The following is a 20,111-nucleotide window of genomic DNA, read 5'->3' as shown; positions in this document are numbered from 1 at the left end:
TTTAAAGGGGCTGTGAGGGGTTTCTAAGTGATCTTGAAAAAGTCTCCCTCCATGCCTGATCATAATCCACACTTTAAAATGCCCAAGCTAAAGACTAATCAATAAAATGAAGAGTGAGGTTATGTTAGCTCTGATTGGTAGATGACTAGCAGGACATAGCTAACCAGGATTTACTGATGTTATACATTATGGACATATCTTAGAGCACCGGGCTGCTAGCTGCGCTAAATATTAACAGCTACTAAACTACAAACAAACTGACAGAGTTTACTTGTTGTCACGTTAGCTTACAGATACATTGGAGCACCAGGCTGCCGATAGCACTACCTATAGCTGGCTGCTACAACATTTGCTTGGTGTCATGTTTCAAACCGCTAACCGCGCTATGTAACTGTACTGATAAATACCTCACTTCCGTGTTTCATGTTCAGTAAAAGTTGTCTTGAACAAAGAAAATTTGTTTTGATCCAATCTCCATTTAATTCCAAAACTATTACACACGCCTCACTAAAAGTGATTTACGACAGTGTGTGGACACTCTGAGCCACAAGGTGGCATCTTTAATCATCACACAATTGTAGCTCTACTTCAGTATCACTGTGTTTATATAATATCTTAATTAGTAGCCCACTCTTGCATCAGATTTTATTTCTACAATTGCTTTGTGTACACTTTTACTTCGATTATATTCTTAAATTGTGGCTGTTGCTTTTTTGGCTAACATTTTACTTAAAGCTCCTGTTGCTTTTGGTGCCCCCTGTGGACAAAATTTTCAGTTTTTGTCATGTCTAGTTGTTTCTTTTTGCACCTTTAAACAAGTCAGGTGTAACCTTTGAAATTCTTTGTCCAGGTTTATGTTTTAAAGCCATCACTGGGTCTGACACCTACCCCCCTCCAGTGAGTCCAAATGTTAAAAAACTTGTTCTAAAGTAATTAATTTGATTTTTTATGCTCTCTTTTTATCAGTCAGAAAGAGATATGTTAATTTTAGTCTGTTTCACAACCTGCTAAAAACTGCTTAGAGGAGCTTTAAAAGCAGTGAGTGTAGTTAATGTAGACCTCTGAATAAAGGACGCCTCAGTTTGATTGTAATGAAATAACTTAAAAGTTTTTATCCACAGAAAGTCTGAAATCAAGAGTTCTGAAGTAAAACTGAACTTCATAAAAACTGATGATGCTCTGTCTTGTCTGTTTCAGCCTGTTGGGGGCGCTGTTTCGCTGCCGGGGAGCCGCTGAGCCAGCAGGGAGTCCGGGGGATGAGAGGAGGAGGAGGAGGGGGAGGAGGAGTAACCGGACACTGACTCACGGAGCGGCTCCTGGCCGGTCAGAGAGCAGCAGAGCCCGGCGCAGCAGCACCGAGCAGCGGGGCCAGGATCAAAGTCAGCCCGAGGATCAGCAGCTGAGGAGCGGCGGAGCAGCGGAGGAGGCTCCGGTCCTCTCCTCCGGACTTTAACGGTCTGTGTGTTTCATTTCGCGCCGCTCTGACGCGCTCTGAGCGGATAACGGACTTATCGTCAAAGTGGGAGAAACACCGACACCGGCAGCCTGACAGCCGCCAACATGAAGAAGAACTCCTCCGGGAAACGGGTGAGTGTCACCGGGACCGACACCGAGCGGCGGCGGCTCACAGCGGTCCGTTTTATCCCTTTAGAGCCTTAGGTTAGACCGGAGCTCCAGGAACAAAGCCTCCCGGATTAGTTTGATGCTTTATTTTGAAGGAAGATTCCAGCTCATCTTCCGGATTTCAGAATAAGGGCGGAGTAGATGTTGGCCTGAAGACATAAAGAGTGAAAAATATGATAAAGTGAACTCTCACACTTTGTGTGACCGTCCTAAACACACTCCTCTGATCCTGTACCGATCCGTTAGACACAGTTAAAGCAGCCTGACAGCCTGACAGAGAGCCAGAGCTAAAGTCTGACTCCTTTTATTAAAGATGGGTTCAGTCTGCTTCTACTGTGAGACAGAAAACATGACAAAGAGTCGGATTCACAGAAAGATGATGTGTTTCTTCAAACAGAGAAGTGAAGAGAGGGGAAAGAGAAGAGTGAGAGGAAGCGTGTGGTGTGTTAATCTGCTGAGCAGCTCCGGTTTCAGTTAGCGGACAGTTTAACAGAGTTACATAACGGGACAGAGAATAAACCTGATTAAACTCACATTAACCCTGAGAGTGTTAAATAATGATCCGATCCCAATCTGAGCTCTATCAGCCTGTAAATAAACTGCCATACTCTCAATCTGTAGTTTGGAGTCTGCTTCGGTACAGCACGATCTGCATTTTAATCCTGTTAGAGTCACACAAACCAGGCTTTACTCTACTCTACTGATCATTTTGAGCTCATTCTTCTCCTTTGATAACATTCTACTTGTATATAAACATTCTATTCTTTTGATAACATTCTATTTTTTTGACAACATCCTACTCCTTTTATAACATTCTATTCTTTGATAACATTCTATTCCTTTAATAACTTTCTATTCTGTGATGATATTGCATTCCTTTGATAATATTCTATTGTATGATAACATTCTATTCTTTTGATATCATTTCAACCCTTCTATAACATTCTATCCCTTTGAAAACATTCTATTCCTTTTATACACTTTATTCCTTTAATAACATTCTATTCCTTCTATTACATTCTATTCCTTTGAAAACATTCTTAAACTTCAATTACATTCTATTCATTTGATAACACTCTATTCCTTTGATGACATTCTATTTCTTTGAGAACATTCTATTCCTTTGAAAATGTTCTATTCCTTTTATACACTTTATTCCTTTAATAAAATTCGATTACCTCTATTACATTCAATTCCTTTGATAAAATTCCATTACTTTGATAACATTCTATTTGTTTAATACAATTCTATTCCTTCTATAACATTCTATTCCTTTGATAACATTCTATTCCTTCTATAACATTCTATTTGTATAACAACATTCTATTCTTTTGATAACATTCTATTCCTTCTATGACATTCTATTCCTTTGAGCTCATTCTATTTGTATAACAACATTCTATTGTTTTGATAACACTCTACTCCTATTCCATTTCATTTCTTTGATTACATTCTATTCCTCTGATAACACCTTATTCCTTTGATTACATTCTATTCCTCTGATAACATCTTATTCCTTTGATAACATTCTGTTTCTCTGAAAACATTTCATTTCTTTGAGAACATTTTATGCCTTAGATTCACTTTACTCATTTAACATTATTCTATTTTTCTGAGAACATTTTATTGCTCTGATAACATTCCACTTTCTGATATCATTCTATTCCTCTGAAAACTGTCTTTTCCTATAATAACATTCTATTCATTACACACCATTCTATTTCTTTGACATAATTCTTTTCCCCTGAAACGGTCCTATTTCTCTGGAAACATTCTATTGCTTTGGTCTGATTCCATAACTTAAATAACTCTGCAGTATTTTGATAACATTCTTCAGTGTTTTTAAAATTCTTTTGAGTAGTTTTATTCTTATATTTTAGTAACATACGGCTTATTAATATTCGTTTATATTGTTTACTTTAATTACATTCTATTGTTTTGATCTCACTCTGTACAGTCCCTTATGTCTTGCTGGTTCGGTCTAATGTTTTTTTACACAGCCTGATGTTCACGTAGTCATGTACAGTCCCTTACAGAGAGTAGGGTTAACCCAGGTGATTCATGGGTAAACAGGTAACTTCATGGTGTTGAAGTTGAAACCAAACTTTAATGCTCCGTCACTATTTCTGCTTCATTAAACACGACTGAGGAAACTGCAGGGTGACGAAAATATGACCTGAGCTAACCAGCTCTTTGTGGTCTGTTGAGGAGAACAGAATATTCTTCATTGATCCCCCATGGGGGAAATTTTCTTGCCACAGCTGCTCACAGACAAAGTGCAAAAATGCAATAATAAAAATTAAAATAGAAAAGCAATAAGAATACAAAATTAGACATTAAAGAGAAAATTTAAACTACATACAGAGTGTCACTTTGGGATGTAATGATTGAACATGTTTTGAGGTGTAATCAGGGCTGGTAGAGACACTGTGGCTGCAGAGTGTGTGTGTGTGTGTGTGTGTTTGAATTACAATAGAGCCGGTGCAGACGTGGAGCCGACTCTTTCTTCTTCTCCTTGAGCCCAAACAAACAAACAAACACTTTTCTTTATCATCCTCATCTCCTGGTGTTGTATTAACCTGCAGATTAAAAGGCTTTAAACGTGTCGACCTGATAATAATCTGACTCATTGTTTCAGGATCATCTGAGTCATCAGTTTTAATGAACTCCTCACCCACAGACTTCTTCTTCTGTCTGTGGCAGAACATGTTTCTAAAGAGAAGAAGAAGAAGAGGGTGTTCAGCCGTCCAATCACAGTCAGACATGCTCACCTGTTTCCAAAACCTGCACTGATAGCTTCCTGTTTCCTGTCACAGGGCCCTCAGGACTCCGCCCCCTCACACGCTCAGCCTGACAAGGTGGGCTGGATCAGGAAGTTCTGTGGGAAAGGGATCTTCAGGGAGATCTGGAAGAACCGTTTCGTGGTTCTGAGGGCGGATCAGCTGTTCATCTGTGAGAAAGAGGTGAGTGTGTAATCATCAGGTGATCAATTAACTGAACCAATCAGAAACACCGACAGGTATCTGACTCCTGTCACCTCGCTTAGATCTGACTCCACACGTCCTCATCTGGATCAAAACCAGAACATTAAATCTTTGAGATTAAGATGAAACAGATTCATCACTCAGTCGTTGGGAGCACCCCAAAGATCTTGTGAGACCAGATCAGGGGCTTTTTCCTCTGACTGTAAACAGAGAGTTCCTCTCGGACCAGGAGTCGAGTTTCAGAGCGAGCTGAGACAGAGAGATCTCCAGTTTCACTTCTTCACCGCTCACAGGAGGGAACCGTCCTCAGAGAACCCTGAAAGACAGAAAACAGGGCTGAGAGAATCCACATCTCCCACTGACGAGAACCGTAATCTGCCACAAAGTCTGGTTCAACGAGTGTCTGCAGGGATTATCAGGACAGAGGGTTAATCCACCACAGAGCATCATGTTAGAGCCAAGCATCCAGCTCCGGTCATAAAACATGAAGCTGTTGCTAAAGTGTTAAAATAAAATTAACTGCAGTTCCTGGAGTGTCCATTAGAGGCTGTGTGCAGAAACAGCAGAAGCCACATACACAGCCATTCAACAAGCAGATCTTTACAGCAGAAATAAACACATTTACAGACTGGTTCAAAACATGATTTCAACTACCATAACCATTTATTTTATCAAGTTATCAAACTGATGTGTTTGTTTAGTGAGGGTGTGACTGACTGACTGACTGACTGACAGGCCCCCTGTAGCTGTTTTTCTCATCCTGACTCAAATAAAGCTAGGTTGGGTTCAGCATTTCCAGTATAAACAAACAGTGATGTCACAGAGCTCACGTCCATGTTTTACTGTCTGTGGTCATGTTTTAACAGCAATCAACCAATCAGCCTGAAAGAGCTTTTTTTGATGGACAGAACATTACAGCAACTTTTGTTGGAAATATCTCGGCTAAAACTGAACTGTTTATTTCAGAACAGAAGTTAGACCTGGGATCTTTAGAGCACATTCTGAGATCACGTCTTCTTGAAGACAGTCTAGTGATACTTTAATCTGCTACAGAGCTTTATGTAAGAACCTTTATTTAGATCTGAACTGTCCTGATAGAGATGTTGGAAAACAAGACGTAACAATTTACACACTCTGAATTTGTCTGTTCAAACCTTTTCATGGCCTTTAAATCAACTGCAGGGCCCTGTGAAGTTTTTTTGGAGCTGATTAATACTAAAGAACAATCAAAAAACCTTTGTTATGTGAAGAGGCCACATAATACAGAACAGTCAGGTCAAACCTTCACTCAAAAAATGATAAAAATAATAATAAAAATAAACATAAATACAATCGTTAAAATATATTATTATTATTATTATTATTATTATTATTATTATTATTATTATTATTATTATTATTATTATTATTATTATTATTATATTAACAATAAAAATCATAATAAAATAAAAAATTTATAATAACAATAATAATCAAAATATTATTAATAAGTAGTATTATTGTTAAAAGTATTTATTATTATTATTTTTCTAATTAATTATAATAATAATAAACATTGAAGAAATATCAATAAGAATCACTATGAGTATTATTATTATTATTATTATAATCATTTTTTATTATTAATTATCATTTTATTTTTATTATTAACAATAATAATAATGATAATAATAATAATAAGTAATATAATTATTGTAAATAGTAATATATTATTATTTTTTCTAATTTATTAAAATAATCATGATAATAATAATAATAATAATAATTATAAACATTTATTAAATAATAATAGTTAGTATAAGTATTATTTTTATTCTAATTACTTTTATTATTTCATTATTATTATTAATATTATTATTATTATTATTATTATTATTATTATTATTATTATATTTTATTATGTTAATTATGTTAAGGTATATGTGGGGAGGACAATAAAACATTTAAAATACAAAAATTAAAAAATAAGAAATGAATCAAGAACAAGATTCAAAAAAAGGGAAAAGGCAACAGAGGCTAAAGTCCTGAACAAAAAAAAAAAAGAGAAAGGAAAAAAAAGAACGTAAAAAAATTTAAGATAGATAAAGATATCAAACCCCATCTGTTTTATGGCCTAAAAAGTCAGAAAAGGCACATTTAGAGGATTAAATCCGGCGCAGATAACATCTCCTGTCAGAGCATGTCTATAAATACATGTTAAAAAAGATTAAAAAGAGGATGTAGAGTTGACCTCAGTGCTCTTATGTTGTCAGATTTAAAAAGAGCTGTGGTTTGAGATGTGAAAAAATAAATTCACAGGTTTCTGCAGAAATAAGACTTCATGATCGGAAACCAGGTGTTTATCACAAAGAACTTAAAAACCAGGATACTCAACGTAAACACACTCTTGTTACGATGTTTTTAGGAATGAAAGTGAAAGAAACTTTTCTGATAAAGTCAGACCTATGCTTTAGGCTTTCATTTGGCATCAGTGCTTCTAAGCTAAGCTAACAGTGTGGTTTATCTGAAGAACAGTGGACCCAGAACACCGCCCTGAGGAACACCATAAAGAAACAGAATAAGATGATTAAATGATTCCTGTGACGTTTTCTATCACAGCCTGATTTGTAGACATTATGTCTGACACTGATGGTGTTTCTTCACTGATGAGACAGTCACTTCTCTGAAACGACGCCTGTTTTTAAGGAAGTCAGAGGCAACAGAGGGAAGTTAAAACTAAAAAAAGTTTCCTAACTTAAAAAGAAAACAGGACACAACAGGAAACTGCAATGAATAATGAAGCTGTTTTTAGTGTCCTGGTGAAACGATCGGTGAGATTTGAACTTTTAAACTTCACCCTCAGATCAGCTGACGACGGTCATCAGAGCTTTTATATCACAGCTTTCCAGAAGTCTGTCACTTCCTCTCTCTGACCAATCAGACGTCAGCTGTCACATGACACAAGAAGCTTTGTGAAAACTGTCTTACGACCAAATTAGGGCGTCTGGCTGTCTATCTCCTTAGACATGTGTATGTGTGTGTGTGTGTGTGTGTGTAAAGGCTCACACTGTTAGTCCTCTGTGGTGAAGGTTTAAGTCATGTGACGCCTGTCTTCAACCCAACTTCCTGATTCACTAGGAATAGAAACACACACACAAACACACACACACACACACACACACACACACACACACACACACACACACACACACACACACACAGACCACATGCATACACTCAGGTTTGAGTCACTGAGTCCTCTGACAGTCAGTCAGTTTGTTAATCTCTCGGTTAGTTCCTCTTCAGCTTCCCCCATCACCTTCCTTTCATTGTTACCTGTAGTATTAATGAATTATTAACACTAATTATTGATTATTAATGAGTATTAATTGTGACTGATGAATAAATAGGACTCTGTGTGTTTGTGGTGTTGGGACATGACGTGTCTGCTGTGTCTGAATGCTTTGTTCCTGTGTCACTGTGTTAATCTGAACCTGCTCTCAAACCGTCACACTCATTAATCTGCTGTTGTTTTAATGAGCTCTGTGTGTGTGTGTGTGTGTGTGTGTGTGTGTGTGTGTGTGTGTGTGTGTGTGTGTTCTCTCTCTAAATAAGGCCATTGACAGAAGAGGTCAGGGGGTTGGTGGTGGTGGAGAGGGGGTGGGGGGACTCCATGGCAACACAAGCCTCCAAAGGCGCAGGGACCACCCCTCATCTTCACACACACAATCAGACAGCAGGAATCTGAGCACTGAGGCATGATGGGAGATGTAGTAAAGCTCATTTTCTAGGATATAACCTTCCACCTACAGGTCTGACTACTCATCCTTTAAAATGCAACTTCCTGTTGCACAAAGCAAACCTCGAGCTATCTGATTGGTTGGCAACGTTGCATTGTATTGCTAGGAATCAACCTATTGGTTGCTTCAAGGTTGCTGAGAATTTACTCAACAGATTGCTTGTACTTTGTTGCGTAGTTGCCAGGTGATTGCTACTGTTGTCGTAAAATTAGCATTAGCATCTCCTGGGATTCTGGATTGGAGGAAACTTCCACTCAATCCACGTTTGGTGCGTCTCCACTGATACATTTCAATTCCTCTGGCTCCATCCTTCACATAAGGATCATCATATAAGGATCTTTTAGCAGGCCTCAAACACCTCCAGAGAACTGGCCAATCAGAAGGAAGAAGGTTTGTGTAGGGGCAGCCTTAAAGAGACAGTAACAATAACAAAGTGTTTCAGACAGAGGCTAAAATATGGGTTTACTAAAACACCAGGGATGTAAAAAATCATGTAAAAAAAATTCTACGGGGGCCCCAGTGGGACAAAATAAAGACTAAAAAAGCACAACACCCACTCTTTAATCTTTCCCGAGAGTTGAGGGGGAATTCAGTTGGCTTTGCAACGAGTTTTCTGATAAATGACCTCAGCGGTTGTGGTTAAATCAGTAAATCCATGGGTCAGTGTGGTGATGTCAGCCTGCGTGTGTGTGTGTGTGTCTCGGAGGAAAGTGTTTTCACTCTTACGTCACTCTTCAAAGTCTGAGACCTGCTGAGCGTCTGGGAAGGCGCTCAGGTAAACTCCAAGTGAGGGGACGCTTGATCCTGATGCAGATCTGAGCTCAGTGTGTCCTCTGGTGGCTGTGTGGAAAGGTCAAAGGTCAGAGTAGAGGTTATATAACAGTGCTGATCAGTGGGTATTGGTTATTGATCGTCTGATGGAGTAGGAACACCATCAGGAAGTTATCACTGCCAGAGGGGACACACATAAACACACTCATACACACGTGTGTATGAGTGTGAGTGTGTGTGTGAGTGTGTGGTGGGTGTGTCCTCTCTCCCAGGAAGTCTCAGTTTAAAGCTGGTTAATTATGGATGTTGTTTCCATGGAGATTAACGAGCTAAAGTTAACCGCAGACCTGAGCTGCTGCAGGAAGTACTAACACCACCCACCGTGTGTGTGTGTGTGTGTGTGTGTGTGTGTGTGTGTGTGTGTTTGTGTGTGTTTGTGTGTGTTCACTGACACTGCAGCTCCTTCCTGTCTGAGTTCAGTGTGTGTAAGCAGACAGTTGACTGTTGCAGACCCTCTCCAGTAAGCTCAAAGTGAAACCAGCTGTTGGTGAAGCTGCAGTCTGCCCCTGGTCATGTGATCCTCTGGGTGGCTGGAGCCTGTGTTGGGTGTTTATCCTCTCAGTCCTCGTTTCTCTGTTTTAAATGAAGCTTCACTCATTTGACTGTATTTGCATTTTATTTTGGAAGTTTAAAGGAAGTGAGCAGGAACAGACTGTGAAATACAGTATTTCTGGTTATCCTCATCTCTTAGTGTGTGTAAGTGTGTGTGTGTTTATAGAAAGAATCAAGTAGCTCAGCCTAGCGTAAAGACTGGCACAAAGGGAAAGTGTTAGCTTGGCTCTGAATAAAGTTTAAAAATAAACCAGACTGTGCTTTAAAGAGTGTGTTTCTGTGCTGTGACCTTTGACCTGTGTGACCTGTGTGCAGGTGAAGGAGCTGGGCCGCGCTGAGGAGGTCTTGGACCTGTCCGATTACGAGCGCTGTGAAGAGATCAGGAAGAACAAGAGTCGCACCAAGAAGAACCACAGCAAGTTCAGACTGCAGCGCTGCAGCTCACCTGGAAACACGGTACACCTCACACACACACATAAACACACTCATTACACTGGGATTATTACACACTCAGAAACTAGATTAGGAAAATCCTGCCGTTGGTTTCCAGTCAGAGCTCCAATCGGGGTTTATTAAAGGTCCCATATTCTGCTCCTTTTCTGCAGTTTAATCTGGATCATTGATGTCTTCATGAAATGGTAGTAACATGTTTTGGTCCAAAAAGCCAATAAATCAAGCACAGCAGCATTGTTTCCAGGCTCTCATAGCCCCTCTGTTCAGAACGCTCTGATTTAGTGGGCGTGGCCTTCATATGTAAATGAGCCACCGCTGATACCGCCCTGATCTTCCACGTCACTGAGAGCGGCGCCACAAGCTCCGAGTGCACAATGTTTAGAAAACAGTGAAGCTCGTTTACCGTAACATTACAGACTAAAACAACAGGCTAACCACAGCTAAAGCTAGCATCCTGAAGCTAACACAGAGACAGGGGGGGCACTGAGGAAAAGCTCTTACATCTGCTCCACAGCACACAGCATTTAAAATACTCACATTTCCAGGGTCCCAGGTTTGTTGGAGGATGGTTGGTAATGCGCCTGGATTCAGGACCAGTCTATTGGCTAGCCCTCTGTTGGACTGTCCAAAGTTGGAAAAGCAGTCGGCCGTGAAGTGACTAGCACACACATGCAGTTTTACTGAGTGTAGCTGGAACATTTCCTTGATAAATGAACTCTAGCTTTTAGTCTTGTCTTCTTCTGAGATGGGAAGCTTGATCATGGAACTATGTGGCTGTTTACAGCCAAAAACAGAGCAGTGATGGCTCTTCAACTTTGGCATTCTCCTCCCGGTGCTGGAGAGATTTCTCTTCAGCAGTGGGGAGGAGGTTCGGGGGTATCTGCTCCGGTGGACCTATCAGGTCAGACTTGCTCCTAATTAGTCAAAAAAGGGGATCGCTGACGTTGGCAAGTCCCCAAAATCCAAACAGCTCGATTTAGGTCAGGATTTTACATTCACAAGCACTACTAAGTACAGGTTTTGTCATTAAAACATTTTGTTGACTGGGAGGGAAGCCAAAGACACACAAATTTCACTGAAACGCTTAATAAAGTGATTTTTGCACAATATGGGACCTTTAAGCTGGTCTGGCTCTGAGTCTGAAAAGTGTTCTGCTTCCTGTTTGCAGCCTGTGGAGTATCGACCAATCAGGAGCATGCATGCAACAGAATCTGTGTGGAGAGCAACAGCAGGAGTTCTAGAACTCTTAATTTAAAGACGGAATTCTACGGAGTCATTGGGGCAAATCCCAACTGTCACTTTCCCCTCCTCCTCTGTCTCAGGGTTAAGGGGAAGAGGTGACAACACAGCTTTTAGAAACAAGACGCTACTTAAATCCCGCTACGTCAATGCTAGTCCCTATCTGGCTGTTGTAGTCTGAGCGACTGTTTCTTCTCTTCTAAAGCAAACACAGTTTTACGAAGTAATCATAAACTGACGTCAGATTAGGGTGACACATTTATTCAAACAGACTTCACTACCATGAACTGCATTACATGAGTGATGAGACAGCTAAGCTATGAAAAGCTAACGTTAAGCTAGCAGGGGTAGGCAACCTTTTTCATGACTCGTGCCAATTTAAAATACACCCATGTCCTAAGTGCCAAGAAATATTCCTTTCATAAAATCAACCCTAACCCATAAGAAAGTCTCCTCAAATGGTTTTCCATGCTTAGCTATGCAGTGAGAAATGCTACAACTTCCCTCTGTTGCCTGGTTTTTATCAGTACAGAAAGTTTTAATTGTGTTGCTTTGTTTCGCACACTTTGCTAACTCTGTTTTTCCGCTAAATAAATGCAATTGCAAGCTAGCAAAATGATGTCCCAAGAGATTTGCGGTGATGCACTTGAAAGACACATTCATACACTTGTAACGTCAATAATTTAAATTAATTATTCAAAGTTATTTGTAGAATAGAATAGAATAGAAGACAACACAATAGTTTTATTATCTATTTTGTTTGAATACTGTACTTACTTATGAATACTGTCACGTTAGCTTATCATAGCTAATGTAGCTAATGTAGCTCCTGAATGCAGCTTATCAGTCCAATCATTCATGAATTGCAGTTCATTGTAGTGAAGTCTGTTTCCTGTGAATGCGTCTCCCTGCTCTGACATCGCTGTAGCTATTATTAGCTTTAGCTGTGGCTATAGCAGCGTTAGCTAGATGGCTATAACAAGCAATTTCAAAATACAACCAACAATTCAAACATGACTAATGTTTATGTGGAGGAGCAAAAGATTGGATATCTGATGAAAATATTCAGATTATGGTAATTTTTCCAATGAGTTTGTCAGGTTTGATCAACAACAACAATAACAACAATAAGAGTCAGATGATAGTTTAAACAGATGATCCATGGTCGGCCATGATGGATCCTCAGAGCGGACTGAAGACGAGTGGAGCAGAAACAGACTCACAGCTGACTGTAAACAGCTGCAGACTGCTCAGCAACACTTTCCTCGACAGCAGGACACACACACACACAGACACACACACACAGTCGGCAGATATCTGCAGGCCATTCCACAAATACCCAGAATGCCTTGGGGAGAGGATCAGGTGTCCTGCAGACAGGTGGCAGCTTCTGTTACACACACACACACACAGCTTCTGAATCCTCAGTGGGAGACTCATCTCCAGATGGGTGTGTGTGTGTGTGTGTGTGTGTGTGTGTGTGTGTGTGTGTGTGTGTGTGTGTGTGTGTGTGTGCATGTGTGTGTGTGTGAGTCCCTTGGTGTTTCACAGGAAAAGTTTTGTTGAAAGCTGATGTTTCCTCACACAGCTCCAACACAGACAACATACTCTGTCACACATGCTAACATTAACGTGTGTGTGTGTGTGTGTGTGTTCAGGTCCCTAACCTGGAGTTCCTGGCCGTCAGTCCAGAGGAAAAAGAGTCGTGGATCAACGCCCTCAACAGCGCCATCAAGCGAGCCAAGAACAGCATCCTGGACGAGGTGAGAGGACGCAGCTCAGACAGCAGCTTTTATTCTGAAAGGACTTTGACGGCTGCAAACAGGAAGTTGTTGAGTGTTTAATTAAATTTTAACCCTGTTTTTTCAGTTATTGTTGGGTCAAAGGTTGTGTCTGAAAACACTTCATAAAAACACTTCAGACAAGACTACTATTACGGCCATAAACACACCATTTCCTTTTTGATTACCCATCAGAAAAATCACAAACACTCCTACAAGCAGCTTCTGTCCTGTGAAAATGACATTCAGCATGACAAAAACTCATCTCGTCTAGTGCAGATTTTAGTGAAAATACTTTAATTAATCTTAGCATGAGCCCAGAAACACGTCTGATTTCAGGAGGTTGAAAGATGAGGCCTGTAAATTGAGTTCTGGGAGGTCTCTGTTAGCATCAGAGCTAGCTGTTAGCAAGTAGGAGTCAAAATACCAAGATATTTGGTTTTGACATGACAGTGAGAAAGAAACAATATTAACACCTGTTTGTGTACCACAGCTCTAAAGAATAAACTTGTGTTTAAGCGGTGTAAAATCAGGGTGTAACTGCTGAAAAACAATCAGGAAGTCAGCGAAAAACATAAAACTAACATTCATGTGTGTCAGAACATGTCAGTGTGTGTTGCACCAAATGTTAAAAAGTATCAACAACCTCAGGTGCATCATCTAAGATACCTGAAACACCTGTGTGATCCAAACAACCTGAGCTTGAGACTAAGAACAGCTTCTGGGTGTGTGTTTGTGTGTGTTTATGTTTGTGTGTTATCTAAATGTGTGTCCAAGCTGCAGTCTGCTCCACAGCCCTTTCCATCAATCGATCAGCTGATCAATGCAAACTCTCTCTTTATCTCTATCACACACACACACACACACACACACACACACACACACACACACACACACACACACACACACACACACATCAAAAACAGGCTGAAGCTGCTCCTTCCAATGCATCATGGGACATGTAGGCACCGAGAACCTCATCAGTAGCTGTGCGGATCAGATGACTCAGTCATAAACAACTCATCCACACAAACAGAGGGATGAACACATGAGTCTATGAACACATTAATCCATTAACATATGAGTCCTTGAACACATGGGTTTATGAACCCGGGACTATAAAAACATGAAACTATGAACAAATGGATCTATGAACACATGAGTCTATGAACACATAAATCCACAAACACAAGTCAATGAACTCATAACTTTAAAAACATCAATCTATGAACACATGACTATTAAAACATGAATCAATGAACATATGAGTCTATGGACACATGAGTCTATGAACACATAAGTCTATAAACACAAGTCAATGAACACGTGACTCAGAAAACATCAATCTATGAACACATGAATCTTTGAACACAAGACTCTATAAACTCATGTACATAAACAAATGAGTCTATGAATGCATGACTGTAAAAACATGAATAAATGAACACATGAATCATTGAACCCATGAATCCATGAACATGAATCTATGAACACATGAATCTGATCCCATGAGTCTAGGAACACATGACTATAAAAACATGAATCTATGAACACATGACTGTAAGAACATGAATAAATGAACACATGAATCTATGAACACATGAATCTCACCTGCTCTCTGCTCACAGGTGACCGTAGACGACTCTCAGCTTTCTCATCTGACCAGAGACCGAGTCAAGATCCCTCACAACCGAAGGCTGCCCACCAGAGGACACCTGCTGGCCGTGGTTAGTCTCCTCCTCCTGCTCCTCCTCATCTGTCTCAGGTGATGTCGTCATGTGACTTTAACCTCCCTCTGTCTGTGTCTCCCTCTCCTCTGTCAGGCCTCGACCTCCTCCTCAGACGGGATGCTGACCCTGGACCTGATCCAGGAGGAGGACTCTCTGCCTCCTCAGGGAGCCAATGGCTGCGATGCCTTCAGGGTCGACTTGGACAAATCGCTCGCCCACCTCAGCCCAGACTGTCCCCGATCCAAAACAGACGGTGCTCTGTCTGTCCGAGCTGCAGAGGCTAGTGGGAAATCCCAGAGCCTTCCCCGGGAGGTGGCGGTGGTTTGGGAGCAGACAGGCCCCGCCCACACCCCTCAGCCTGGGAAACGTCTGACGCCGGCGGAGAAAAACCGCTGCGCCTCCATGGACGAGATCCTGAGCCACTCGGAGAACAAAGCTGTGAAGAACAAGAACCGGACCAGCAGCGGCGTCACAGCGGCGCCCCTCAGCCGGCTGCAGGACCTGATCAGCCAGAAGCTGGAGAAGACGGAGCGGCTGCTGACGGAGGCCAGGGGGGAGGCGGAGGGGGAGAGGGGGAAGGTGAAGGGGAAGGAGTCGCCTGAGGCGACCCGAGCTGAAGCAGAGAGACTCCTGAAGGAGGCGGAGGCGGCGTGGAGTCAGGCCCGCGAGGTGCTGGAGGAGGTGAAGGAGCTGAAGGAGCTGTACCGACAGCTGGACTCCTCCTCACCCCTCCTCACCCCCTCCAACAGCAACAAACTCACCCAGGACCGCAAGAGCCCCAAGTGAGCTGTTCTAGACCGGGTCAGACCAGATCAGGTCAGGTGGACTGAGAGACTTCAGGGGGAGCTGCTGCAAGCTCCAGGATGGACTTTAACTTATTGGGAAACGTTCAGGTCTCAGGTCTACAGAGGACCCAGGATCTGAATTTGAAATGTTCCCGGGTTTTTTAAACGTCCCTGAAGTAAATGCACAAAAACCAGCAGAAGCACCAGCAGCACCCGAGGAACCTTTAACAGAAACCGATCGCTGGACACAGCGAAGGAAAATGTGCCAAGACCAGGATCAGACCAGGCTTAGACCAGGACCAGACCAGGAGGGACTCTGATCCTGTCTTCATCTCTTTGTAATGTTTTGTATTCAGACCCAGAGGAGTCTGAAACAGCTGGCGGTACGATGACGTGTAAATAACCTCTGAGGGTACAATCACTCTTACTTTGGGAATCCTCCTGCGTTGAATGTAGCGCCACCATCAGGTCAGCTCTTTGTTCCATGATGTTAAACCAGCAGTAAAAACGTCTCACATGAACTTCATCACAGACCATAAATGAGAAGCAGACTCCACGCATCGCTACGTCAACATCCTGACTGACAGGTTGTCAATCAGAGGTAGCCCTGCCCCCTGCTGGACAGTCGAGATAGTGCAGGTCTGACACCCGCACCCCCTTCCTTTTTGGTACCATGAGTCTGTTTCTCATTTATGGTCCATCCAACTGATTAGCGCATGTTAGCATGCTGTGGCTGATGGTTAACCGTTTCTAACTAGCATTTCACATGCTAACATTAGCATTTAGCTCAGAGTCCTGCTACGTCTGCTGTTAGCATGACTGTCTGTTAATGTTTAGTCTGCTCTCTTCGTGTGAAGCGTCAGGAGGTGTTTTAGTTTGTAGAGACGTCAGTGACACGCCGTGCACGCTAAGAGAAACTAGCAGCAAACCGTCCAGAGCCAGGAGAGCGTACGATCCAGCCGGTACCTGAGCTCCTCGGCCGAGGCCAGAGTTTATTTTTCTAAGCAGGACTCAGACTTTTATACCTCTAACAACCTGAGATCAGCTGTTTCTTGTGTGTTTTCATCTGTTTCCTCTCGCTGACAGCAGAGGGGGCTGACACAGGCTCAAATCAAATTATTTTACAAACACATTAACATCTCTGACCACTAGGGGGCACTTTTCATCTCTTATTGTACGAATTTCAGTTTTTATGATTTGTTTCACAGACGGTACTCTCAGATCAGCTCTGGACCAGATCTGTTCTGGTCTCTAAAGTCTTCCTGTCTGTAGCTTGAGTTCCTGGTACCCAGCAGCTGCTGTAGCCTTAAAGCCAGAGAGGATGATGGGAGATGTAGTGCAGTAGTGATGTAGGCTGTGATCAGTACATGTGCTCAAATAAAAACTTGCGAACTGAAACCGGATCAGTCTGAGTCATTTATCTGTGTGTGTGTGTGTGTGTGTGTGTGTGTGTGAGGTGATGTAATCTGACACTCGGGATTAACACCTCTAGTTCAGACCTGCAGATGGAGGGTTCACCTGAGTGTGAAGGATCAGTCTGATCATTTTGTTTTTATGTATGAACAATAAAAGTAAATGCATTTCCCCTCCTGACCAGTAGAGGGCAGTTAAAAAGAGACAAAAGCTGCTCAAAAACTAAATTTGGACCCTAGCTTTTGCTATGAAAAAGCAACATTAGCTCCATCCAGCCTCAGGTTGCAGCATGCTAACCTGCTGCAGGAAGAGGAGATCTTCTGCACACGCTCAGAGACTCTCTGTACCTGTCGGATCAGTTTAGATAAAGAGCTCAGGTGAGAGAACAGGTGAACCCTGTATGTCTGTAAAAACAGTGGTTTAGTGAGTCTGAGATTTCTCTATAAACTGATGCAAACATGATGCAAACCTCCCACTGCACTCTGAACTCATTTACCTTTAGAAGAGGGGGCGGAGCTTCAACACCTGAACGGCTCTGCTGCAGGTGATTTGTTTGTCTGGTGAGTCTCTGCAGAGCCAAACAAATGCAAACAAAACGACTTGATTCGCACACACACACACACACACACACACATACGGAGTGTTTGTTTCCACTGAAGAAGGTAAATAAAGAGGATCAAATCTGAGCTGAACCGTGAAAGTTGAGGCTCTGACGTTTAAACTTGTTTTTATCTGTGTTTTCCCTCTACAAAAAACAGTTTCTGTGATTAATTTTGTAGTGATGGTGGACACTGGAGCCTAACTGTCAGACAGAAAAAGGACAGAAGAGAAAAAGAAAGATAAACAGGAGAGAGATAGAGCACGAGCTAAAGGCTAACACAGGCTAAACTGTTTGTAATCCATCTCCATTCATTTCCAAAACAAAACAAATCAGGCCTTGTTAGAAGTCACGCCTTGACGACAGCGTGTGTGAGACTCCGGGCCATAAGGTAGCGCTGCAGTCAATTTTAAACAGATCCTCTCAACAGCGTCTTCAAAATAAAGAGGAAGGAGTTAAAATGAAAAAGTCAACAGAGCAAAAACAAAAAATAAATTAATATTTAATATCAACATTTTCGGTGTATTCCCCTCTCAGCCACACAAAGCTGATGTTAGGATGGACCTACTCACCTGTCAGATGCGCTGATCACCTGACCTGGACTTGTGGCCTAATATGTGACATCATCAGGGTTCAAAGGTCAGGACCAGGAGCTGTTTGTTGGTGGTTGATGTTCAGCTTTTTTAATAATAAGAAGCTTAATTAGTTTGTCTTCTGTTGTTAGTTGATTGGTTAACGATGTAACAACATCACTCAGGTAGACAGAGGACCAGCATGCACCTGGGTGGGTCTGTGAGACAGCCTATGAAATGATGGTCGATGAGGATAAAATAGGATTAGACTTCAAATATGCTCATTTTGTTTGATTTTTTTAGCAGATGTTCTGTAGTTTTTATTTAGTTATGAATTCACCTTTTTTTTAAGTGCATTCATAAATTTAAACAGAAATAACATTGTGGAGATTTTATTTATTTGAAGTGTCAGCAGAAACAGACTGATTAGTAGAACTTAACAGATAACCTGAAGCCAGTCTGTAGTGATGAGCTAACCTGCAGCGCCACCATGTGGTCTAAACTCAAAGGTTATTTGCTGAGAGACAGTTTACAGCAGAGAAACAGGCTGTGGATTGACTTTGAAGTGAGAGTATCAATAGTTAACAGCAGGCGTTGTCTCAAGGTCTCAGGTAGAAATTCTCTAGAGATCAATAAATCCTCCATTAATCTGTAAATTTAATGCTTGAAACTTCACTTTTACATCAGTTTCTTCCTGATCTGAATGATTGTTAATCAGATATTTACAGTAAACTGATCGTGAAGCAAACATTAGAACGTGTAGCTGTAGGATGAGAGAGTTGGTATTGATTATGGATTATCGCTGCTGACCGGTGTGGACGGGTGAACAGTGATTGTTACAGACTGTTGATGAGCTGTTTGTTGTTGACACCATCGTCATCTGAGATTGACCGGAAAGGTGTTACTGGTCACCCCTAAAACCAGGTAGAAAACTTAAGGTGACCAGTCTTTGTGTCCACTGCCCCCAGCTCTGGACCAGCCTGCCCTGGCATCAAAGTTATAATAGTTAACGAAAAACGAAACTAAAAACGAAAACTAAAATTTAAAATACATTGCAGTTAACTCAAACTAATAAAAACTAGAAAAGAAAACAAAAACGATGAGTAAACTAAAACTGTATCTTGTGTTAGCAAAACTAATTGAAACGAATCATAATTAAAGACAAAATGTCCTTAGTTATAGTTTCTGACAATATTAACTGCCTTTAGGATTTAAATTAATCTGACACATTTTCCCAACAAATTTTACGACAGTTTTCGGCAGTTGTCAACGCCGTACAGCACCATCACAGCGACGTACTGGGATGAGCTTGTTTACTGCACTGACTGGCTGTGCGCTGTGCTGAGACAAAAAGTAGAGGAGCAATGAATCAGAGCATCTGTAATAGTTTACTTGTTACAGAGTCCAAGTTTTTATTTTTTGAAGCTCATATTTTATAGTTTTTTTTTATCATTTATGTTTATATTATTTTTATGTAATTTATGTTTATATTTTTTATACTAAGTTTATATTATTTTCTTGTGTTTATGGCAGCATCCAACAGTTCAGTATCAGCATTGACTGAGCAGTGAGCTCTATGTTGGACTTGAAAATAAACAGTATGACAAAATATTTACTCTGACCTTTTTGAATCCTGCACCTGGTTAATAAGGTATGAAAAACTAAAACTAAACTAAAACTAAGCCTTGTTGCAAAAATCAAAACTAAATAAAAACTAGAATGCCCGTTCTAAAACTAATTAAAACTAAACTGTAATGGAAAAAAAATGTCA

At 41.1% G+C, this 20,111-nt stretch overlaps 1 protein-coding gene across 1 annotated transcript; it reads left to right on the top strand.

The window, feature by feature from the left end:
• Positions 1–1,280: 1,280 nt before the first annotated feature.
• On the top strand, positions 1,281–16,724 carry LOC141800855 (pleckstrin homology domain-containing family O member 1-like). Its single transcript, XM_074683684.1, has 6 exons — positions 1,281–1,587; positions 4,440–4,586; positions 10,085–10,225; positions 13,120–13,224; positions 14,871–14,969; positions 15,066–16,724. Exons 1-6 carry the CDS (start codon positions 1,561–1,563, stop codon positions 15,756–15,758), a joined length of 1,212 nt encoding a protein of 403 aa, XP_074539785.1. The 5' UTR covers positions 1,281–1,560; the 3' UTR covers positions 15,759–16,724.
• Positions 16,725–20,111: the final 3,387 nt, after the last annotated feature.

The sequence above is a fragment of the Halichoeres trimaculatus genome, unplaced genomic scaffold, assembly GCF_033239565.1.
Source record: "Halichoeres trimaculatus isolate MK-OKI-2021-1 unplaced genomic scaffold, fHalTri1.1 fHalTri1_scaffold_12, whole genome shotgun sequence".
NCBI classification, from domain to species: domain Eukaryota; kingdom Metazoa; phylum Chordata; class Actinopteri; order Labriformes; family Labridae; genus Halichoeres; species Halichoeres trimaculatus.
The sequence above is the reverse complement of the archived record's forward strand: the minus strand, read 5'-3'. Positions and strand labels throughout refer to the sequence as shown.